Here is a 13,691-nt window from a genome sequence, read left to right on the forward strand (position 1 = left end):
TCACCAGTGACATAAATTTCAAGAGTTCTTCCATATTTTATTTTTAGGCTCCAAAAAATTTAACCCTTAAAACAACAAAGAATCACGAAATGGAAAAATACAAAGCGAGATAAATGAAACAAACAAAAAATCATGATATGGAAAAATACAAAGCGAAATAAATGAAATCAAACCTTGAAAATCGATTAAATAAAAAGAAAGGAAATTTACCAACAAGATCAGATGATTGTTGATTTTTCAAGGTTCCTTACTCCCTCTGTTGCATGTTGATGCTTTCAGAGAAAGAGGGGAGAAAATTAAAGACAGAACTATTTGCTACTTTTAAAAGGTTATGGATTATAATTAGACTACCTCAAAAGTTTGTGCCGAACACGACCTAACATCTACAGATTGAAGACGACAACTTTTGGTTATCAATGAGATAACTAGCATTTGGGGCCGTCCTTGGCAAATCACTTACATTGTCAAAGTCATTCAAACAATTTTCAACAATTCATCTCTTAAAATATCAAGCATATCTATCAAGAAACCAACAAGACAAACGATTATATTGCCAACATCAAATACTTAATAAACTCTCATTTCTTAATTGAAGATTAAAATAGTTCTGCTTTACACCACATCATTGTAAACCATCAATTCGAAATTCCCGTCGTTAAGAAGGTCTCCTAATTACTTCTTCCGTTTCATAATACTTATTACACTTTCCATTGTGGGAGGTTTCACGTTACTTGTTACACTTTCTTTTTGGGCAATAAACTCTTTTCATCTCTCTCCTCTCACATGAGTCCTTCTTCTTTGTATGCTCTACCTCTTTCTTCTCCAAAAATTATCTAAAAGTCCATAAATTGAGAAGATATGAAACGAGTCAAATACTTTTTTCTTACCTTGACGGCTTAACCAACCTAGCAGCCACGTAATTCTCTTCCTACTCTCTTCCCCCTTATTGCAACAGTAGGTCCTAGGGGCGCAATTTTGAAAATACACAACTGAAGCTCACTCTCAACTCTCACCCTCTTCTCTCTCTCTCTCTATCTCCATTTCCTTGCAAAGCCGACGATTCTCTTCTTCTTGCCGACGATCCTTCTGCTCAGTTCTGCCTTTTCGAGGTCAGATTTCTTTTGGAATTACTACTGAATTTCCGTTTATATCATGGTGTATTTCTATGTTATATTTCGTCTTTAATCTGGCTAAATTTTGATCCTTTGATATTATAATCTGTTAATTCGGAATTAATTTTAGGGAAAACAAACCTAATTGCTGAATAGTTGTGAACTAATTTTGCTCATTATCGATCAACTTCGAGGGTTAGGGTTTTTCGAATTCTCGCTGTTGAGGCAATGAAGTAATCCCTAAAGATTTTCTAACTAGAAGATACATAAACTTGTGATCTTTGCGTTTTTTTGGTCTATTTGTTTAAGCTGGAGTGATTTTTTTTGTTAACCTTTTGAGGGTTTTTCTTATTTGTCTGATTACAGTACTGTGGGTTCTTTTGATTTTGTTTGCAGATGGCAATTAGCCCAGAAACTCTCCAGTTTTTGTCACAATGTTTTCTAAACACTCTATCTCCTCACCCTGAGCCTCGGCGCTCTGCTGAGGCAAGTCTCAGTGAGGCAGTGGAGCAGCCAAATTATGGGTTGGCTGTTCTTACACTCATACGCACACCGGGTGTTGGGGAGGAGATCCAGCAAGCTGCAGCAGTGAACTTTAAAAACTATCTTAAAGCTCGATGGGCACCAATGGCAAGGCGGTCTGAACCTAATGTGCCCTTGCCGAACCCTATACCTGAGGATGAAAAGAAGCTGATTAAAGAGCACATTGTGACTCTGATGCTGGAGTCTACGCCTCGTATCCAAGCTCAGCTCAGTGAGGCGTTGGTGGTCATTGGGAAGCATGATTTTCCTAGGGAGTGGACCGAGCTACTTCCGATGCTCAATACTAGGCTTCAGCAAGCACTCAGTGAGGGTGGTAATTATGCTGCTATTAATGGAATTCTTGGGACTGCCAACTCTTTGTTTAAGAAGTTTCGACATGGGTACGGGACAAATGATCTGAGGCTGGATTTGAGGTATTGTTTGGATAATTTTGCACTCCCGTTGTTGCAGTTGTTCTCCCATACTGCATCTCTGATTGATTCAGGTATCAGTTCTGGTGCTGCTGCGGCAAACTTAAAGCCCCTATTTGAGGCACAGAGGCTGTGTTGTAGGATATTTTATTCCTTTAACTTTCAGGAGTTGCCTGATCTCTTTGAAGATAACATGGGATCATATGTGAATATATTTGGAACATATCTAACTACCACATACCCAGTCCTCGAACAAGGAGGTGAGATGGCTCTTGTTGATAATCTTCGTGCTGCTATTTGTGAAATCTTGACCCTCTATATCGCGAGGACTGAGGAGCCCTTCGAAAAATACGTGGGTCAATTTGAGAAAGCAGTACGGACCCTCCTTGTGATTGTTTCTGCATCTTCAGGTCGTGATCATCTTGCTATTACTGCTATCAAGTTCTTGACAATGGTCAGCTCTATGGCACACCACTACAAGCTCTTTGACGAAGCTTCCTTAGATGTGATATGTCGAAACATTGTCATTCCAAATGTCATGCTAAGGGAAGAAGATGAAGAGCTTTTTGAGTTCAATTATATTGAGTTCATTAGACGAGATATGGAAGGAAGTGATGTTGACACTCGGAGAAGAGCTGCATGTGAACTGCTTAAAGGAATAGCAACTCACTACAGAGAGAAGGTTGCTCCCATGGTGAACAGTGTCATACAGTCCATGTTGACCACATGTGGTGAGAACCCAGCTGCAAATTGGAAATACAAGGACTCTGCCATTTATCTGGTTATATCATTAAGCACTGTAAAAGCTACAGGCCCTAATGTATTGACGGGGTTTTTTGATCTGCAATCATTCTTTACATTGATGGTTGTTCCAGAGTTAGAGAGTCAAGATGTTAATTCTTACCCATTGCTCAAGGCAGGTGCACTTAAGTTTATAACAGTATTCAGAGATCAGCTTCCAAAGACCAGTGTGATGCCCTTGGTTCCTCAAGTGTTACGGTTTCTTGCTGTCGAGTCAAATGTGGTCCACTCTTATGCTGCTATTTTTATTGATAAAGTTCTGCTGGTTAAAGATGAGGGCGCTAGAGCTAGATATGTTGCATCTGATATTGCACCATATCTTTCTATGCTGTTAAACAACCTTTTTAACGCAATGAAGTTTCCCGATTCTGAGGAGAACCAATATCTTATGAAGTGCATCATGCGGGTCCTTAGTGTTGCAGATGTTTCCAGTGATGTTGCTGCTAGCTGCATGTCTGGAATGGCTTCTATTCTCAATGAAGTGTGCAAGAACCCTAAAAACCCTATATTCAATCATTATCTATTTGAGGCTGTTGCCGTGCTTATTAAGCGGGTTTGTGAGAAGGACCCCTCTGTTATAGCGGTTTTTGAAAGTAGCCTTTTCCCTAGTCTTCAAACAATCTTAACTAACAATGTCATCGAGTTTTTCCCATATGCATTCCAGCTCTTGGCACAGCTTGTTGAACTGAATAGACCCCCATTGCCACCACACTACATGCAATTCTTCGACCTTCTTTTGCTTCCTGATCTGTGGACCAAATCTGCTGATGTCCCAGCCCTCGTGCGTCTGCTTCAGGCTTTTCTTCGGATGGCCCCCCATGAACTTAACCAAGGTGGAAAGCTTAATGAGGTGCTCAATATATACAGCAAGCTTCTTCCTTCTTCCCGGACAGATGAGCAAGCTTTTTTTGTGCTCAATACAGTTGTTGAGAACCTTGGCTATGAAGTGATTGCAGGATATCTCCAACAAATTCTGGTTTCATTGCTTACTCGTCTCCAGAGTAACCAGACCCCGAAGTTCGTGAGGTGCCTTCTCATATTTATCTCTCTCTTTATAGTAAAGCATGGTTGGAACAATCTTGTTAGCACCATGGACAAAATTCAGCCTGGTCTATTTCTGACAATCTTGGAGAAGTTCTGGATACCAAATCTCAAACAGATCACAGGTGCTACTGAGACTAAGTTAACTGCAGTGGCTTCAACAAAACTCATTTGTGAATATCCTGCCCTTTTAGATCCTGCAGCTTCTAGGGTTTGGGGTAAAATGTTAGATAGCATTATCACTCTTGTTACCAGGCCAGAAGAAGAGAGAGTACTGGAAGAATCTGAAGTTCCAGATTTTGCTGAGACTGGAAGCTATTCTGCTACATTTATTCGCCTTTATAATGTTAACAAAAGAGATGATGATCCACTTAAGGAAATCAAAGATCCAAAACAATTTTTGCGAGCTTCCTTGGGGAATCTTTCGGACTTCTCCACTGGGAGATATGGACAAGTTATCAGCGAGAATGTTGACTCTGCCAATCAAGCTGCACTGTCTCAGCTTTTCAGCACTTAAACTACTGCCTAATATGAGCAAGTAATGTCTCCAATTTTCTTTCGTTTCTTGCAGTTTAAACATGAATTCATGTATGATTATGTTTTCTGTTTTTCTCTATTTCTGCTGTTATTGAGCTTGTTGTTCCTGCTGATTTAGTTGTACCATGGATGCTCTACTGACTTGGGAGTTTTTTCTTTTATTCTCTTCGCTTATCTCCTCTATGGAAAGGATTACATATACCCTGAATAAAGACTAGTATTCCTTTTATCCTACCTAGATGCAGAATGAATTATTACCATTTTGTTATTCCACTGCTAAGGAAGTAATTTAATCCAGTAATGTGATTTTTTTTGTTTAACTTTAACCTCCCATAATAGGTTATTTTAATGAAATCATGTATCACAGTACCCGCTTTCTGAGAATTCTGCGTACTTGCTACTTGTGGTTCCAACACCTATAGTACATTTGTTTGTTCTCCTTTGTGCGTGCTCAAGTGGTTTGCTATCTCATTTTAGGCATGAAGTGCTAAATTTTCAATTAATCTTTTGTGGGCTACATATCGCTTTCTATGGTTGATCATATGCTTAAACATAGATATTTACTTTTTGAGTATGCTATTCTCTTACTCATGTAGTCCTATTCGTCTATTAAACCTTGTATTCATGTGGCTTTAGTACTTCAGTAAGTTACTGCGGAGCTATTTTTGATGAATTCCAGTCTGCTTGAATTATTTCTCAAATTTTGTTGCTAGCGGAATGCTTTGTACTTGGTGTTTTGTGGCCGGAGATGGTTGTAATCTGCCCAATGTTTTCATCTGGGATGATCTTTTTGTCTGTGTCAAGAATTAGTACAGGAATAAAGAATTCAATCCAGAACAAGTAATACGAAGAAATATTATATTCTTGTTACTTGTTAGTAGTTGAAGCTGAATGTCAATTACTCCACCCTGTCTAAATTCATTGTTTGCCAATAAAATTTGGTGTAGTACAAATTAGGCTCTGTTTTCAGATATTTTTAAAGAATAGTGATCTTGCAACCTCTTTTTTGTGTGTTTTGAGGGAGAGAGAAACCTTGCTGTTTTCTAGTGATAACTATATATATATAGAAGTGAGTTCATATGAGAATGCATATTTACTTGAGAAATGAGAATAAATTTTACGCGCTATAACTCTAATGAAAAAGTGATGTAACTCCAAAAAAAAAATATTAGAGGAAAAAAAACTCAAAAAAAAAAAAAAAATTGGGCTTAAATTTTTTTAGGGAGGTATAGCTCTAATTAACAACTATTATAACCCTATTTCAATCGTGTGGTTGAGATTCATTCTCATTTCTCATGTAAGGAGCATTCTCATGTGATCTTACCCCTATATATATATATATATATATATATATATATGAAAAATTGATTTAAACATTCCAACTATGGTTTTTTAATATTCAATCCCAACTTAAATCCTCCTTATGCAGTGTGGTCTGAGTGGACCGGTGACTTGCCAAACCAGTAAAAAACCCTATATTTCCTTTTACTTTTTTTTGACCCATTTCTTTTACCTCCTTCAGTCTTTCTCTCTTCTCTCTTCTCCCTCCTTCCTCCCCTTCCCCTGCCATCCCTCCTCTTTCCCCTCCCTTCCACCCAAACGACACCTCTCTCTTGGCAACTCAATTTAGTGCCGGCGCCGCCACTTTCGTCTCCGCAAACGCAAAACCGAAAGCAATTTTTCTATCTCGTGGCTTATCTCTCTCACACCTGAAACCCCAACCCCGTGAAGCCCCTTCCCGCATCCTGTCTCTTTCTCTCTCTCGCCTAGTGTGTTGTGTTGGCCACCGCTGCTGCGCCGCCATGTCGTTGCTGATGCTGCTGATGTGACCTGCCTGTCATGGCTTCTTTCTCGCTCGTTCCTCCTTGTGTTGTCGGTGCTCCTTCTCTTTCATCTCTTTGTCTTTCCGGCTACTGATTGGATGCTACCGGCACGGTGGTTGTTGGTTGCCGGTGATGGGTCACGCAACCCTTGTTGGTGATGCGGCTGTGAAAGCGACCTTGCTCGTGTCTCTCTCTCCTTTAGGCGCTGCTTCTCTGTGTCTCTCTCTTCTTCTCATTTAGTGGTCCGAAGGGGAGAGTTTCAAGGGAAGGGGAAATTGGAGGTGGTGGAAGGGGAGGGTTATGGAGAGGAAGGGTTTTGAGGGCTGGGATAGGTGGCGGGGGTTCAGGGAGAGGGTTGGGGGAGGGGAGGGGAAAGTGGAGGTGGGGGAATGAGAGGGTAGTGGAGAGGAAGGGGAGGGGTTTCGAAGGTAAGGGGTGGTTGGGGCACGGGAAATGGTAGTGGGGTGGAAGGGGGAGGGGGTTGGGTGGCAGAGGAGAAGGAGCAGTGAAGGAAGGAGGGAGGAAGAAGATAGAAAAAAAAAGAAAAAAATGGCAAATTAACCGCTACAGGCCTACAGCAGGACACCCATAGCTGGGATTGATTAAATCAATTTTTCCATATATATATATATATATATATATATATCCACGTATTGTTAAATATATGTATGCATACATATAATGTTAAAGATATAACAAATAGAGGATTTTGGTTTAAATATATGTTGAAGTTTGGTTGTAGTTTATTTTCATCGAGAGCTACTTCATCTGCTGAATTGTTAATAGCTCTTTTAAATGTCAGTCACTGCTACAGCCTACAGCTGAAAATGCGATCAATAGGCCAAGTTCAGGATTTTCTCAGTAACTTTGCGCCCAGTTATAAATTTCCAGCTCTGGTCTCTCTACCTTAGTAGTTTGACCTGTAGCTCTGTGTTCCACAGTTACTATGCATAACTTGATCTCTGACAATATTGTTCTTGTATTTGATGGCATATCATATGTGTACAGACAATCACAATTAACTGTTTTACTAGTTTTCCTCCTTTGCGGAGTTCACACAAGTTAACCGTATGGTCTAGCTAACAGCGTGCAGATTCTGTACTGATTTGGTTCTTTTTTTTTTGCGCAGAATTATGATCCATAGTAATTGAGCTCCACCGAATGGATTTTGGGGGTGTCTGTTTTGTGTCTGGTGTGGCCATGTGGGTGTTCTTTTTGGTACTTCGGCGGTGGTCGGGCAAATTAGCAGGTGCAAATGGCTGCATATGCGCCTATGTCTCTCGGCTGGCCTGGGCTGGGCTGATATCTTGGGTTTATAAGTGTTGTATGAGTGCAGTTGGATCATTGATGTGATCTGTAATTGTACAATAGTATTTCATATTGAGTCTTACAGGACAACAGCCGTTTTGGGGGTTTGTCGAGGGATGTTGTTTATTGATATAGAGTATCAAATATCAATTGATTTGTTTATCGGATTTGGTCTATTTTATGGAAAGCGAAATGGCATATAAACTCGGGAAAATTCGTGGTTGCCAAATTTTAATGCGTACACACAGCTTTGCTGAAGTTCATCTTTTCACTTCATTCGTTTAGGATATTTTCTTTCAATATCTTATATCTTGAAATTTTTTTCCTAGATATTGTTAATTATACTACCTCAATTTCATATTATTTGTAAAGATTTAGACATTTTCTACTTACACTTTACGTTAAATCGTTGCAAATAATATGAAACGAAGGTAGTATACAATTTTTACTCTATGTTAAAGTTTGAAATAATTTCCAACGTACGGTTTACATAGGAACGGGTGCGAGTAAAGTTTTTTTTAATCATCGCCATCCTAGTAGCGGTTTATCTAGTTAAAATCGCTATTTATGCTTAGCTTTCAATAATATGAAATCCGCTACAGAAAGCGGCAGCTCTCTATGGTAGACCATTACTTTGAATTGTGGTTTGCTACGAAATACGAACTGGGTTTTTTTACCACTGGTTTCTGCTTGTTTTGGTGGGGAAAATTGCACCGATTGATCACAGATGGAGTCGACATGGATTAGATGGGGTCTTGGGGATGATGTGAGAGAGTCGTGTTGCGTGCAGATCAATAGATTATTGGCTCATTGCATCCTGGGCCGTATGTTTGTTGCATTGGAGTGGAAAGGGAAAGCCATAAGTGAGTATTGATGGGAAAAACCGTCTTTGTTCGATCATCTTTTGGAAGCCATATGATTTTTTGTTTAAAAGGGGAAGGGTAATGTACAAGTGTGGAGAATAATTGTGTTAACCTTGAGTAGGTTAACATGGCATTCAATATATATAGTGTTTTATACAGACCTATGACTAGTTACAGACTATTCTATCCTTTTACCTATAATAAAACCTTGGCCCTGATACCATGTACAGGAGAATATTTGTGTTAACCTTGAGTAGGTTAACCTGACATTCAATATATATATTGTTTTATACAGGCCTATGACTAGTTACAGACTATTCTATCCTTTTACATATAATGTTATCTAATAGGTAGAGACTAGAGAGAGATGATTCAACAACGACAACAACAATTTATTTAGTTTGTCGCTTCTTCATTAGTTAGCCACTAAACCGCTACTCCAATTACCAGTGTATCTAGTTAACCACTAATTGGATTATCGGTTAGACTTATTAATGTATCACTAATTTAATTAGCGGTAAAACTAGTTGAACAACTAATATTTTTTGGTGAACAATTAAGTATCCAACGTCAACAACAGCGACTAATCCTCTCGCTTCGGGTGCTCCATTTAAGGATAAAAGGCTGGCCAATAATCTCTTTCCATTCCCAAAGGTTGAGGATTTGACCCTTGATCAATTGGTTAAGGAATAAAATGAGCAACCACTATACCAAGACCACTTTGTTATCATCAACTAATATGTAAAGCGGTTTTTTGTGATTTTGTCTGTGCAAGGATAAAATAGAAATATCGTGAGTTTGTGACTCAGTTTGACGTGGACGATATTTGCAAAGTGGGAAATCCTTTTCTTATTTTAGCATTTTCTAGGAAAATTCTATTTTTGGAGATTTTAAATATTTTTCACTGTATTAAAACAAAGGAATACTTGAAACATAATTTAATAAATGCAATCTTCTTGCATTTTGCAACCAAAGGATAGTTTCATGATATTTTTGTCTTCACATGTTATTGTATTCATTGAGATGAATTAAATAAGACCCCATATAATAATATTTTTTCGAATAAATATGAAAGAATTAAAAAAAATTCTCTTTAGTTCTAAATGGTGCTAAAATTCTAAATATGAGGAACAAAATAATACAAAAGAAGTATATTATAAGGTTGCAAAACACACAAGGAGACACTTGGAAATTCTACTTTTGGAGAAACTCTTCAGATATGAGTACACCATTGTGCATGTTTCACACTATTAAATAAAAATATCTTTTGTTGGGGATGATAGAGTATAAAACTATTCCTACAACTCCAACCATCAGCTTAAGCTTTTGGTTGAGTTGATCCTTTGGCATGGTATCGAAGCCAATGTGACATAAAGATCACGGGTTCAATCTCATTCACCCTTCTTTTAAAGTAATAAAATATTTAGCGCCTAGTATGAGATTTAACGTTTGGTTGGAATCCGAGGAATAGTTTTATACTCTATCACGCCCCCTCAAGTAAGAGCCCATTGGGCTTAAAGTGTAGATGCAGCACAGGTTATCTCATACTTGACGCTAAATATTCCACTTGAAAATGAGGGGTGGATGAGATTTGAATCCATGACCTTTATAACACGTTGGCTCTGGTACCATGTCAGAGGACCAACTCATCCAAAAATTTAAACTGATAGTTAGAATCTCAGGAATAAATTTATACTCTATCAGGCAAAAATAATCAGAGAATTCAAAACTCCCTAAACAAAAATACATGCATACATAAGGCCAAAAATAATAGACCTAATTGAATGAAATAACATGTTATCTTGAGCATGTTGAATTATAACAAATGAAAAAATGTAGCATCATACCTGTAGGATCGTAACTATGGGTGTGAAAAGAGCTCCTTTGCACACCGGCGTAGTTTTAAAATATTTGGTTTTATTTAAAAGGGCCCAATTTTAAAATTGTGATGCTTGGTGAACCCTAAACCGCAAGCGCTTCACATCTTCATTCTCTAGATTTCATAATTCACGCTATCATTTATCATTTTCCTCAATCTTTTCCACCAAAAATTCAACCTTCCGTATCTTTAACTTTCTAACTTATTCCATCAAATATTGTCATCAAACCTTTTCTCACAATCGTCAAATATAAAGCCAATCTATCAATTAGTATTCATTTTCTCCACTCTCTACGGAAAATTATGCTCTTTTTCTCTCACTAACCGGAAAGAAAGGATCAATTTTCAATTTAGAATAAAGCCCAATAAATCTCCAAGACGGCTCTGCATACGTGAATGGAGTACTATAGCAAATTATGAACCCAATGGTTACGAAAACAAATATGGTTACGAAAACAAATGAAATTAACTATCTTGAACTAGTGAAATATAACACAAAAAATAACTAGTAGTCGAAACGGAGTCCAAAAACTACTTCTTCCGTAATAAAATAGATATTACACTTTGAAAATTTCTGAAAGTAAACGAAAATAACGTAAAATAAAAACTCTAGATCAGAAGGCACTTATTAGACTGCTGTGTTAAGAACAATTTGTAGTTAGCTCAGTAGTCAACGTCTAATTAGGTGCTGGGATACACACATAACTCTGTTGACATAAATTAATACGATGTGGTAACTAATCACCTACTCAAAAGACTACCTTACAAACCTATGCAAAGTATATACTACTTAAAATAGAATCCAATTGTTTGGCCACATATATTAAGATCTTTAGTAGTATAGCGGAAAAAAAGTAAATGGAAACATTATTTGTCAGAGAAAGGTTTAAATGGGGTTCATGTTATCGTTCAAAAGAGAATTATTAGTTTTTCTACATAAAGACAAAAATGTCGACTTAAACAATTTTGTCATCGTGGTGGTTGGTAATTTAACGAAACTTTTGATGGATCAACAAAGTTTCTGATTATGATGGGAAAATTTATAAGTTTGGAGTTGTTTGAATTTTTTTTTATTTTTTTTTTTTTTTTTTTTTTGGACATCGTTAAAACGTACAGAATCATAAAATAACCAACTACAGGTTGGCCATTGGAATCTGTCCTAGGCGAACATGATTGGCCAGGTCATGTGCCCGCTGTACCTGTTGCCTATTGACTTTATAGAATACGACACCATTGAAGTTGTTGTCCCAGGATTCGAATGTCGTTGAGAGTCCAGGCAATTGAAATAGGTTGTGTGGCTTGATGAAGCAAACTCCGGACCAGAATTTCGGAATCTGTGTAGATCAGAAGGTGATAATAACCCTGAGCTTGAGCCCAAAGCAAAGCCCCCAGACAAGCCCGTGCTTCAGCCACCAGGGCTGACTCAGTATAAATGCAGCTACCTTGTCCCTTCCTTGCGTTAGTACTAACGTTATCAACAACCCAAGCAATACCGGCCAAAGGAGAAGACTTTTTCCAGGACCCATCCACTTGTATCTGTAACTGTGGTACCCCGGAGAAGGAAAACCCAAAATGTGCGAAAAGAAACCCTGGCGGACCTGGTGCCTCATGCAAAATCCGAGGTTGAGGAAGAGGAGTAGCCATAAAGGTGAAGTGTTGTTGGATACCTTTGTCCTGAAGTGAACGGATGAGAGGCAGATCAGGAGTTGTGCTGTTGAAGACCTTTTGATTCCGTCCCTGCCAAATAGCCCATAAAATAGCCACAAATAAAGGAAGACGAGGCCATTGTATCCATCCTGCTGGTAGAAATAGTGTATCCAAGCAATGAGCCAGTCTTTGAAGCTCACAAGGGGAGTTAGATTGGAATTAAGATTCAATTGGCTAGTTTGCCATGCTAACGTGGAAAGATGACAAAATCGAAAAAGGTGTTGGCATGTCTCTGGTTCCAAATTACAATTTGGACAAACATCTGAACTAGTCAAACCACGGTACGAAAGGTTAGATTTTGTTGCTAACCCGTTATGGAACAGTTTCCAGAGGATTCTATTTTGGCATGATGCGCAATCCCCATAAGATTCGAAAGAACTCCGAATTGAGAGGGGGGTTCATGCGATATATATCGGTATTTCGAGAGAGGAAGTAGTACCCAAATTTGGTAGTATATTGGCCCGACGAAGTAAAAGGCCAAATAGACAGGTCCTCTTGGTTTGTGAGTTGTGGCACTTCAAGAGAACGTATATCACGAACTGTGCTGGAATGAAAGAGTGAATGAAGCCGGGATACATTCCATCCTTGTTGGTGTGGCAACAAGAGGGAAGCAATGGAAGCAGTAGCGGCAGTGTGAAGAGAGACATTATCCCGAAAGATGGGAAGCCTTCCATGAACCCAGCGCTCGTTGCCAGCTCGTAATCTGGAATTGGATCCAATTTTCCAAATATAATTTGTCAAGAGCACCTTCTCAGCGTGAATTAACCCGCGCGCACCCCAAGAACATTGATTCCGCATAGGACGCAGTGTAGATATTGATGAACTCGGCCGCAAAGTTTGATCAGCAAATACTTTACTGATAAGGCCAGTGGAATCCCTATGAATACGCCGTACTTTCTTAATCAGAAGCGACCAATTGTGCATCGCAATACTACGTAATCCGAGTCCGCCCAGCACCTTTTTGCAAATGCAAGAGCTCCTTTTTTTCCAAGCAATTCCTTTACCTGAGCAATTGGACCAGAAGAATCGTGCTAGCATTGCATCCAACTTATTAGTGATTGTTGTGGAATAAGAAAACTGATAGGATGTGAGCTATGGAAGCAATGAGGACTGAATTAATGAGAATCAATTTCCCAGCTTGCGAAATTGGTATATGATTCCACGCAGTTATACGTTGTGAAATTTTATCAAGTAAGAAGGTGAAATGCTGAGTTTTCTTCCCTTGGATATCCACAGGAGTACCCAGATATGTGCCCAGTGAAACGTTGGCATTTAATTGCAAGATACGTTTGTATTCCTGACCCAAGTGCTCGGAAACATTTGGACTGAATTTAACAAAAGACTTTCGTAAACTGAGCATTTGACCAGAAATATGGCAGAATCGACAAGTAGATTGGACAGTTCGTCAAAGAAGTAGTCGACGCTTTAAAGAAAAGAAGAGCATCATCAGCAAAAAACAGATGAGATATAGCAGGAGCGTACCTGTGAGCTCGAATTCCATCAAATAGTCGAATATCCGTAGCCAGTATTATCATGCGAGAGAAGATATCCATACAGAACAAGAACAGATAGGGGGAAAGTGGGTCACCCTGACGGAGCCCACAATGGGAAGGAAAGGACTTGTCACCTGTCCATTAACCAGGATGCGATATGTTACTGTAGATATA

The 13,691-nt window shown here is 38.8% G+C and overlaps 1 protein-coding gene across 1 annotated transcript; it reads left to right on the plus strand.

Annotated features, from left to right (window-relative positions):
- The first annotated feature begins 905 nt into the window (after positions 1–905).
- LOC104897843 (exportin-2) lies at positions 906–7,737 on the plus strand. Its single transcript, XM_010684798.3, has 3 exons — positions 906–1,109; positions 1,509–4,445; positions 7,397–7,737. The coding sequence occupies exon 2, from the start codon at positions 1,509–1,511 to the stop codon at positions 4,422–4,424; it is 2,916 nt and encodes a 971-aa protein (XP_010683100.1). The 5' UTR covers positions 906–1,109; the 3' UTR covers positions 4,425–4,445; positions 7,397–7,737.
- Positions 7,738–13,691: the final 5,954 nt, after the last annotated feature.

The sequence above is a fragment of the Beta vulgaris genome, chromosome 6 (genome assembly GCF_026745355.1).
Source record: "Beta vulgaris subsp. vulgaris cultivar EL10 chromosome 6, EL10.2, whole genome shotgun sequence".
Lineage (NCBI taxonomy): Eukaryota > Viridiplantae > Streptophyta > Magnoliopsida > Caryophyllales > Amaranthaceae > Beta > Beta vulgaris.

Coding starts and splice junctions, on each gene's coding strand:
- LOC104897843 (XM_010684798.3), top strand. CDS start 1,509: ATGGCAATTAGCCCAGAAACTCTCCAGTTTTTGTCACAATGTTTTCTA.